Source organism: Rhinopithecus roxellana, chromosome 16, assembly GCF_007565055.1.
Source record: "Rhinopithecus roxellana isolate Shanxi Qingling chromosome 16, ASM756505v1, whole genome shotgun sequence".
In the NCBI taxonomy this organism is placed as follows: Eukaryota; Metazoa; Chordata; class Mammalia; order Primates; family Cercopithecidae; genus Rhinopithecus; species Rhinopithecus roxellana.
In genome coordinates, this window is record NC_044564.1 from 23,819,306 (window position 1) to 23,830,653 (window position 11,348).

At 44.9% G+C, this 11,348-nt stretch overlaps 1 protein-coding gene across 1 annotated transcript; it reads left to right on the forward strand.

Annotated features, from left to right (window-relative positions):
• Positions 1 to 318: 318 nt before the first annotated feature.
• Positions 319 to 967, forward strand: LOC115893979 (60S ribosomal protein L19). The gene has a single exon (XM_030920078.1). The coding sequence runs from the start codon at positions 346 to 348 to the stop codon at positions 934 to 936; it is 591 nt and encodes a 196-aa protein (XP_030775938.1). The 5' UTR covers positions 319 to 345; the 3' UTR covers positions 937 to 967.
• The last annotated feature ends 10,381 nt before the right edge of the window (positions 968 to 11,348 follow it).

Below are 11,348 nucleotides of genomic sequence, written 5' to 3' on the forward strand. Positions count from 1 at the left end.
TCACTGCAAGCTCCACTTCCTGGGTTCACGCCATTCTCCTGCCTCAGCCTCCCTAATAGCTGGGACTACAGGTGCCTGCTACCATGCCCGGCTAATTTTTTGTATTTTTAGTAGAGATGGGGTTTCACTGTGTTAGCCAGGATGGTCTCGATCTCCTGACCTTGTGATCCACCCGTCTCGGCCTCCCAAAGTGCTGGGATTACAGGCGTGAGCCACCGCGCCCGGCCGGGACTATCTATCTTTTAACTGAATCTCTGAGCCCCCAGGAGGGTCCACACTGAATCCTGGTTCTCTAATAAAAGGGAGAAAACTCGGCTCTTTCCTTTCGTTGCTGCGGCCGCAGCCATGAGTATGCTCAGGCTTCAGAAGAGGCTCGCCTCTAGTGTCCTCCGCTGTGGCAAGAAGAAGGTCTGGTTAGACCCCAATGAGACCAATGAAATCGCCAATGCCAACTCCCGTCAGCAGATCCGAAAGCTGATCAAAGATGGGCTGATCATCCGCAAGCCTGTGACAGTCCATTCCCGGGCGCGATGCCGAAAAAATACCTTGGCCCGCCGCAAGGGCAGGCACATGGGCATAGGTAAGCGGAAGGGTACAGCCAATGCCCGAATGCCAGAGAAGGTCACGTGGATGAGGAGAATGAGGATTCTGCGCCGGCTGCTCAGAAGATACCGTGAGTCTAAGAAGATTGATCGCCACATGTATCACAGCCTGTACCTGAAGGTGAAGGGGAATGTGTTCAAAAACAAGCGTATTCTCATGGAACACATCCACAAGCTGAAGGCAGACAAGGCCCGCAAGAAGCTCCTGGCTGACCAGGCTGAGGCCCGCAGGTCTAAGACCAAGGAAGCACGCAAGCGCCGTGAAGAGCGCCTCCAGGCCAAGAAGGAGGAGATCATCAAGACTTTGTCCAAGGAGGAAGAGACCAAGAAATAAAAGCTCCCCCTTTGTCTGTAAAAAAAAAAAAAAAAAAAAAAAAAGGGAGAAAACTCTGTTGCAACTATTTTAGTTAAAAAAAAAAAAAAAAAAATCAGGTGAAAACAGAATTCAGTCAACTGAGAAGAAAGAAAGAAAAAAAAAAACTTCTGCTCAAAAAACAAAAAAATGACAAGTTCCTAGGAGAGAAAAACAAACAAATAAGAAGCAAACAAACAAAAACATAAAGGCCTTTTAAATACAAACATGCACACATGCACACACATTTTGGATGTTAGCCTTTTAATTAAGCTGACTTGTAACCACTGAGGTCCTTAAAAAAAAGTTTTTTAAATTTTATTACCATAGTTCAGCTAGGACATAATGCTGCCATTTCAGAAGTACAGCCATTACTCTTTCAGTTTGGTCTGGCTGGCAAAAAAGGTTGCCTCATTATGTAAATAAAGCCCCTTTAGTAGTCAACATTAAAAATCTTTCATCTTTTTTTTTTTTCCTTTTGTTGGCTCTTTTCTTCCCACTTCAGAGGCCTTGTTCCCCATAATTTAGAGTTGCCCTTTGGATTTGACCAAGTTGGGACATGTGTCAGATCCAAAACGTGCTGCTTGCAGGTCTAGCTTTTCAGGGCCCTTACCCCCAAACCGGTTCAGTCCACCCGGGTGACGGCTACCTGGCACAGTGTGTCAGGGGCTCAAGGTGTGGGAGGGGTCAGCCCCTTATATGCACCTGCCAGCTGAGATTAGACCCTAAGCATGTTCTTCTGAAGGGGAAACACATTTAGGGCCGCTGCACGTCTTAGGGAGTATTCCTCCTAGACACCCTCACATGGTCCTCAGTTGCCTGAGAATGCCCTGAAAGGCTGAGGGGAGCAAGGTGCTCTTATTTCTTCAGCGTGGAAGATTCCACACTCATGAGTTAGAAGGTTTGGAGTTAGTCCAATTCAATAAGGGAAAGGACCAAAACACACACACACACACACACACACACCCAACAGGACATAAACAAACAACAAAACAGTTAAGCAAAACTAACAATGATCACAAAAATTATATGATTTCTGAGCGCTCTAAGTGTAAGCAGAAATTAACACCAACTGGTTGTTAATGCTAACTTTAGTTTTTTAAAAAGAATGTGCAAGACAGAATCCTAAATCAGTTATCTTACCTAGTGATGGGGCCCAAGCTGAAAACTGCTCTCTGCCAGTGGAGAAACAGGCAGGCTCGTCTTCCTTGATGGAAGTGAGTCGAAACTCCCTCCAAAAAAGGAGATTTTATTAATGGCAATTAAATCTCAGACCCCCAGCTGAAAAACGTTGGAAGATCGGGGATTCCTGGAGGAAAGGGGTCCTAGACTTCAGCAAACATCCTATCATTTTGGGCTAGAAGATGCCCAAGTGAGTACCAAGCACCAATAGGCAAGCTGCTGCAGGCCGGGTCACCTTCACTCAGGATCCCTCTGTGGCTACCAGATGTCAGTTGAGAATAACGACGAGACAAGTCCCACTCATTTTAGGAGGTTTATTTGCCAATGTTAAGGACATGTTCCCATGACCGAGCTCAGGAAGTCCTAATGACATATGCCCAAGGTGGTCAGAACACAGCTTGGTTTTATACATTTTAAGGAGATGTGAGACATCAATCAATATACATAAGAAGTACACTGGTTCCATCTAGAAAGGTAGGGACAACTCAAAGCAAGGAGAGGGCTTCCAGGTCACAGGTAGGTGAGAGAAAAATGGTTGCATTCTTTTCAGTTTCTGATGAACCTTTCCAAAGGAAGCAAACAGAATATGTGTCTATCTCAGTGAGCAAAGGGATGACTTTGAATAGAGTGGGAGGCAGATTTGCCCTGAGCAGTTCCCAGCTGGAATTTTTCCTTTAGCTTAGTGATTTTGGGGGCCCAAGATATTTTCCTTTCACAACATTAAACACATTACAATTTAAGAAGCCTTGCAAATTTTTTGAACTAAAAATTTTTTCTGCTCTGCATATATTTTGCCACCATCAGTTGTAACACAATTTAATAGATTCCACTTCTGGTTGTACTGAACTAATGTTTTCTCAACTTCTTTGAAAATATTTTCACCTGTAATTGTTTCATGCAGACTACTCACAGAGGATAATTTACTTACTTCATATTCATCATTGAATTGTTGAATAAAAAACAACTGAATAGTACTGGTAACATGCATTCATCAAGAGCAAGGAAATCCACTTCAGATCATTTGCTTTTTTTTTTTTGAGATGGAGTGTCGCTTACTCTATCACCCAAGTTGGAGTGCAATCGCAGGATTTCAGCTCACTGCAACCTCCACCTCCCGGATTCAAGTGATTCTCCTGCCGCAGCCTCCTGAGTAGCTGGGATTACAGGTGCCCACCACCATGCCTGGCTAATTTTTGTATTTTTAGTAGAGACAGGGTTTCACCATGTTGGCCAGGCTGGTCTCACACTCCTGACCTCAAGTGATCCACCTGTCTCAGCCTCCCAAAGTGCCAGGATTATAGGTGCCTTCGTTTTTAATGGACAATTGTGTTGCTCTTGGGGAAATGAAATAATCTTGCCGCAAGAAGATTCCTCCCTGTCAATATAGATGAGTAAGAGAATGTAATTTCTTATTGACTAAGCAATAACAGTTTACATGCATGTAAGGTAGCCTGAAAATGACTACAAGGTTAAGACAAAATTGCACATAACTTATACAGCAAAGCAGAAGAGCGAGCAATATCTCCTCAAGGGACAAAGGACTGCACCTCCTGAAAATCTCCTGTACGTCCTTCAAGAGACCCTTGTTTACATATCTAGAGGTCATTTGGCACACAACCTTGGAGTTACATCCGTATTGTAAAAGCTGGAGTCTAGGCGTAATCCCCAGGGAAATTCCAAATATTAAAGTAAGGACCCAAATTTATTTTGTATCCAAGGAGTAACTCTAAGAACTCTAAGGGAGGAGTCTGAGTGCAGTGGCTCAGGCCTGTAATCCCAACACTTTGGGAGATTGAGCCCAGGATTTTGAGACCAGCCCTGGGCAACATGGTGAGACCCCATCTCTACAATTTCTTTTTTTTTTTTTTTTTTTGATGAAGTCTCGGTCTGTTACCCAGGCTAGAATGTAGTGGTACTATCGCAGCTCACTGCAACCTCCGCCTCCTGGGTTCAAGTGATTCCCCTGCCTCAGCCTCCCAAGTAGCTGGGATTACAGGCACGCACCATCATGCCCAGCTAATTTTTGTATTTTTAGTAGAGATGGGGTTTCACCATGTTAGCCAGGCTGGTCTCAAACTCCTGATTTCAAGTGATCTGCCCGCCTTGGCCTCCCAAAGTGTTGGTATTAACAGGCAGGAACCACTGCACCCAGTATATATATATATATATATATATATATATATATATATATATATATATATATATATCTGGGCGTAGTAGCACAGGGCTATCATCCCAGCTATTCAGGAAGCCAAGCCAAGTGGATCCCTTGAGCCTGGGAGGTCAAGGCTGCAATGAGCCATGATTGTGCCACTGCACTCCAGTCTGGATGACAGAGCAGCACCCTGTCTCAAAAAAAAAAAAAAAGAAAGAAAGAAAAGGAAAAAAAAAATGAAAGAGGGGAAATGGTTTATTTGCCCTTTATAAATGGAGAAAATAACTTTTGTTTATCCTTACACTCCCAGTGTCCTCAGCTCTACAAACAACTGTTATCACCAAAAGGCAAATTGTCTTAAGCAAGCTTATTTTCCTTGGACACATTTTTTTGGCTGCAACAATCAATAATGTATTTGGGGCTGGGGTACCAACAAACATTAAGATGAGATTCTTCAATTGCTCAAATCATTCTGGATGCTAAACTGGTGTTCACTGGGGTTTGGAATGAACAGATACAAAGGGTATGCTTGTACTTTGCAGCCTGGTGCCTGTAGGCTAGTGGCCTGTAATTCCAAATCATGAGTGGGTGCAACAGGGCAGGTATCAGGTGTTCTCATGCCTTTTGCAGCCTCTCCTGAGGCAAAACTGAGGCCTCTCCTTAGTGACATACATTTATAATTCTGCTCTATTTGAAATACAGCCTCCCAAGTAGATGGGACTACAGGTGCAGGCAACCATGCAGCTAATTTTTAAAATTTTTTATAGAGACGAGGTCTCACTATATTGCCCAAGCTGGTCTCAAACTCCTGGGTTCAGGTGACCCTCCCACTTCGGCCTCCCAAAGTGCTAGGATTACAGGCATGAACCACCCTGCCCAGCAAAAGTGACCCTTTTTGATATGGAAATATAACTCCTAGAAGAAATGTGTGTGGAGAAATTACTTGGTGTGACTAAGTACTGGGAATAGAGAGATGTGGGTGAGAATAATAAGAAAAGGGGTAAAAAATATCAAAATTCCTTTGCAAAATTATGATATACATTGAAAGAGATCAAACTTAACTGACTCCATCTTGCTTCTAACCTGCAAGCTGTCCTTGTTCATTCCTGGGTATAGGCTGAACTACCTTTGAGAGAAACTGATTCTATAGTTTAAAACAAAGACGATAACAGCCCTTTCCCAAAGCAGACCTCCTTCTTGCCTGGGGACTAGATTGCCTTTGTAGGACTAACAGCCACAAGATTAGAAATTATGGTTTAGGAGTCATGCAGCTAGAGGTTAAAAGATCCTGACCCTCCCTAAACTGCTCCTAAGATCAGTGCTTGAGATATTTTGCAGACCCTGCACTTGATGGATCAGCTGGCACCACCCAGATGGATAAACTGGCTCATCTGATCTTGTGGCCCCACCCAGGAACTGACTCAGTGCAAGAAGACGGCTTTGACTCCCTGTGATTTCATCCCTGACCAATCAGCACTCCCGGCTCACTGGCTTCCCCCACTCACCAAGTTATCCTTAAAACTCTGCTCCCAGAACGTTGGGGAGACTGATTTGAATAATAATAAAACTCCAATCTCCCACAAGCTGGCTCTGTGTGAATTACTCTTTCTCTATGGCAGTTCCCCTGTTTTGAGAAATCTGCTCTGTCTAGGCAGCGGGCAAGGTGAACCTCTTGGGCAGTTATAATATTATGGGATGGCTGAAGGACTTTTAAAAATATTTAAAGAGGCTGGGCGCCATGGCTTATGCCTATAATGCCAGCACTTGGAGGCCAAGGCAGGCGGATCACGAGGTCAGGAGTTCGAGACCAACCTGGCCAACATGGTGAAATCCTGTCTCTATTAAAAATACAAAAAGTAGGCCGGGCGCGGTGGCTCAAGCCTGTAATCCCAGCACTTTGGGAGGCCGAGACGGGTGGATCGCGAGGTCAGGAGATCGAGACCATCCTGGCTAACACGGCGAAACCCCGTCTCTACTAAAAAAAATACAAAAAACTAGCCGGGCGAGTTGGCGGGTGCCTGTAGTCCCAGCTACTTGGGAGGCTGAGGCAGGAGAATGGCGTAAACCCGGGAGGCGGAGCTTGCAGTGAGCTGAGATCCGGCCACTGCACTCCAGCCTGGGCGACAGAGCGAGACTCCGTCTCAAAAAAAAAAAAAAAAAAAAAAAAAAAAAAAGTAGCTGGGCGTGGTGGCAGGCACCTGTAATCCCAGCTACTTGGGAGGCTGAGGCAGAAGAATTGCTTGAACCCGGGAGCCGGAGGTTGCAGTGAACCTAGATCATGCCACTGCACTCCAGCCTGGGTGACAGAGTGAGACTGTCTCAGAAAACAAACAAACAAATAAAAAGTATTCAAAAAATGGCCGGGTGCAATGGTTCATGCCTGTAATCCTAGCACTTTGAGAGGTCGAGGTGGGCAGAACACTTGAGGTCAGGAGTTTGAGACCAGCCTGGCCAACATGGCAAAACCCCATCTCTACTAAAAATACAAAAAATTAGCCAGGTGTGGTGGTGTGCACCTGTAATCCCATCTACTCAGGAGGCTGAGGCAGGAGAATCACTTGAACCCAGAAGGCGGAGGTTGCAGCAAGCTGGACTGCACTCCAACCTAGGCACTCCAACCTAGGCAACATAGCGTGACTCTGTCTCAAAAGAAAAATGTATTTTTCATATATATATACACACACAAACATATATATACACATATATGCGTGTGTATATATATATATACACACACATATTTAAAGAACATTGCTGTCCAAATATTCAATTTTGAGTTGTTTATATAGGTATATTTTTTTCCTTATATTACCCCCAAATATTCGGTAATGCCTGCTACTCATACAGATGCCTTCCATAAGAAGTTTGGGGAGGGTAGGAAATAAAGAAATAATTATATTTCTAGGTTAGAGAGAGAAAAAAAAGAAAGGGGCCAGGTGTAGTGGCTCACACCTGTCATCTCAGCATTTGAGTAGGCAGAGGCAAGAGGATCATTTGTGGCCAGGAGTTCAAGATCAGCTTGGCCAATATATGAGACCTCATTTATACAAAAAAACAGAAAAACTTAGCAGGGCGTGGTGGTACATGTCTGTTATCCCACTAGTTGGGAGGTGGTGGTGGGAAGATCACTTGAGCCCAGGAATTCAAGGCTGTGGCGAGCCATGATTGTGCCACTGCACTCCAGCCTAGGTGACAGAGCAAGACCCTGACTCAAAAAATCAAAAAGAAAGAGAGAAAGAACAGTTGCAGGGGGTGAAATCAGTGAGTCGTAAATTCAGCAAGGGCCAGCAAGAATGGTCAACAATCAAGAGGAATCAAGCTCCTTCTCAATCCTAGAATTCACAAAAGGATCTATGATGACACTGGACTTCCCATTTAATGTGAGGTAAAACATTATATGCAATTTTATTTAATCTCAAAAAGAAAGGGTGACCCCAACTGACATTTTAGTTACAATATGTGAAAATAAGTAATTCAAAATCTAAGTGTCTCACACATCCGTGTGAAGAGACCACCAAACAGGCTTTGTGTGAGCAACAAGGCTGTTTATTTCACCTGGGTGTAGGCAGGCTGAGTCCGAAAGAAAAAGGAGTCAGCAAAGGGTGGTGGGATTATCATTAGTTCTTATAGGTTTGGGATAGGCGGTGGAGTTAGGAGCAAGGTTTTGTGGGCAGGGGGTGGATCTCACAAAGTACGTTCTTAAGGGTGGGGAGAATTACAAAGAACCTTCTTAAGGGTGGGAGAGATTACAAAGTACATAGATCAGTTAGGGTGGGGAAGAAACAAATTACAATGGTGGAGTGTCATCAGTTAAGGCTATTTTCACTTCTTTGTGGATCTTCAGCTGCTTCAGGCCATCTGGATGTATACGTGCAGGTCACGGGGGATATGATGGCTTAGCTTGGGCTCAGAGGCCTGACAGTAACAATCTCTTTAGAAAACATATTGGCAGTATCTACTGAAGCTAAACATACACATGACTAGGAGCTCAGCAATTCGATTCCTAGGTATATACCCAGTAGAAATACATGTACATCAATCATAGTTGTTTTTTGTTTGTTTTTGTTTTGTTTTGTTTTTGAGACAAAGTCTCGCTCTTGTCCACCAGGCTAGAGTGCGATGGTGCGATCTCGGATCACTGCAACCTCTGCCTCCTGGGTTCAAGCGATTCTCCTGCCTTGGCCCCCCCTCCCAGAGTAGCTGGGATTACAGGCACATGTCACCACACCCGGCTAATTTTTGTATTTATTTCAGTAGAGATGGGGTTTCACCATGTTGACCAGGCTGGTCTAGAACTACTGACCTCAGGTGATCCACCTGCCTCGGCCTCCCAAAGTGCTGGGATTATAGGAGTGAGCCACTGTGCCTGGCCTAGTTTTCTTTTTTAATAGGAAAAATAAATACCATTTTGGGATAGTGGTCAACTCTGGGAACAAAAGGGAATGAGATTAGGGAGGAGTATGTAAGGGCTATAACTTTATTTGAAATACTAATTTCTTTAACAGACAACTTGAAGCAAATGTAAAATATTAAGATTGCTAAAGCTATGTGATAAAAGTATGGTTTTTTTGTTTTTTTTTTTTTTTTTGGAAACGGGGTCTCACTCTGTTACCCAGGCTGAAGTGCAATGGAGCAATCTCGGCTCACAGCAATTTCTGCCTCCCAGGCTTAACCAATTCTCGCACCTCAGCCTCCCGAGCAGCTGGGACTACAGGGATGTATCATGACACCCAGCTAGTTTTTGTCTTTTTAGTAGAGATGGGGTTTCACCATGTTGGCCAGGCTGGTCTCAAACTCCTGACCACAAGTGATCCACCTGCCAGATGGATATTTGTTATAATATTCTTTAGAGCTTCCTGTATGCCTCAAGTATTTCATAAAGAAGTTCTAAAAATCTTGTAGAAAAATAAAGACTCAGACTGCTTAGTACCACTGTTGTTTTTTTTTTTAAACTGCAACATGAGGCCAGGTGCTCTGGCTCACACTTGTAATCCCAGCAGTTTGGGAAGCTGAGTCAGGAGAATAACTTGAGACCAGGAGTCGTAGACCAGTATGGGCAACATAGCAAGCCTCATCTCTACAATATAAAAGATTAAAGGCCAGGCGCTGGTGGCTCACACCTATAATCCCAGCACTTTGGGAGGCCGAGGTGGGCAGATCACTTGAGGTCAGGAGTTTTAGACCAGCCTGGCCAAAATGGTAAAACTGTGTCTCTACTAAATATACAAAAATTAATTAGCCGGGTGTGGTGGCTCATGCCTGTAATCCCACTACTCGAGAGGCTGAGGCAGGAGAATCACTTGAACCTGAGAAGCAGGGGTTGCAATGAGTTGAGGTCGCACCATTATACTCCAGCCTGAGTGACAGAGTGAGACTCCGTCTCAAATAAAATAAAATAAAATATAATAAAACATTTTTAAAAAATAAAAGATTTATTTATTTTTTCTTTTTTTGGTAGCATGTGTTTGTAGTCCTAGCTACTCTGGAGGCTGAGGCAGGAGTATCACTTGAGCCCAGGAGCTCAAAGTTACCATGGCTATGATTGCACCACTGTACTCCAGCCTGGGTGACAGAATGAGACCCTGTCTCTTAAAAAGCAAAACTAGGCCAGGCGCGGTGGCTCATGCCTGTAATCCCAGCACTTTGGGAGGCCGAGGCAGGCGGATCACCTGAGGTCAGGAGTTCGAGACCAGCCTAACCAACACGGAGAAACCCCCGTCTCTACAAAAAACACAAAATGAGCCAGGCATGGTGGCACATGCCTGTAATCCCAGGTATTCGGAATGCTGAGGCAGGAGAATCGCTTGAACCCAGGAGGCGGAGGTTGCAGTGAGCCAAGATGGCGCCACTGCACTCCAGCCTGGGCAACAAGAGCAAAACTCCGTCTCCAAAACAAAACAAAACAACCCCCCCCCAGAACAAAAAACAAACCAAAAAAAGGCCAGGCACAGTGGCTCTTGCCTGTAATCCCATCAGTTTGGGAAGCCGAGGCAGGTGGGTCACAAGGTCAGAATATCAAGACCATCCTGGGCAACATGGTGAAACCCTGTCTCTACTAAAAATACAAAAATTAGCTAGGTGTGGTGGCATGAACCTGTAGTCCCATCTACTCAGGAGAATCGCTTGAACCCAGGAGGCAGAGGTGGCAGTGAGCCAAGATCGCACCACTGCACTCCAGCCTGGGCAAAAGAGCAAGACTGTCTCAAGGTAAAACAAAACAAAACGAAAACTGTTAAGGTCATCAAAAACAAGGAACTTTGAGAAACTGTCACAGCCAAGAGGAGCCAAAGGAGACATGATGTCCAAATGTAATGTGCCAGCTTGGATCAGATCTTGGAACAGAAAAAGGACATAAGGGAAAAACTATGAAAATCAGAATAGGCCGGGAGCAGTGGCTCATGCCTCTAATTCCAGCACTTTGAGAGGCCAAGGCGGGCAGATCACCTGAGGTCGGGAGTTCGAGACCAGCCTGACCAACAAGGAGAAACCCCGTCTCTACTAAAAATACAAAATGGCCGGGCGCGGTGGCTCAGGCCTGTAATCCCAGCACTTTGGGAGGCCGAGACGGGCGGATCACGAGGTCAGGAGATCGAGACCATCCTGGCTAACACGGTGAAACCCCATCTCTACTAAAAAATACAAAAAAACTAGCCGGGCGAGGTGGCGGGCGCCTGTAGTCCCAGCTACTTGGGAGGCTGAGGCAGGAGAATGGCGTAAACCCAGGAGGCGGAGCTTGCAGTGAGCTGAGATCGCACCACTGCACTTCAGCCTGGGCGACAGAGCGAGACTCCGTCTCAAAAAAAAAAAAAAAATACAAAATTAGCCAGGGGTGATGGCACATGCCTGTAATCCCAGCTACTCAGGAGGCCGAGGCAGGAGAATCTCTTGCAACCAGAAGGCAGCGGTTGCAGTGAGCCGAGATCACACCACTGCACTCCAGCCTGGGTGAAAGGGTGACAACTCCATCTCAAAAAAACAAAAGGAAAATCAGAATAAAGTGTGGATTTTCGTTATTGTTAATGTATCAATATTGGCTCATTAATTGTAATAAATGAACCAT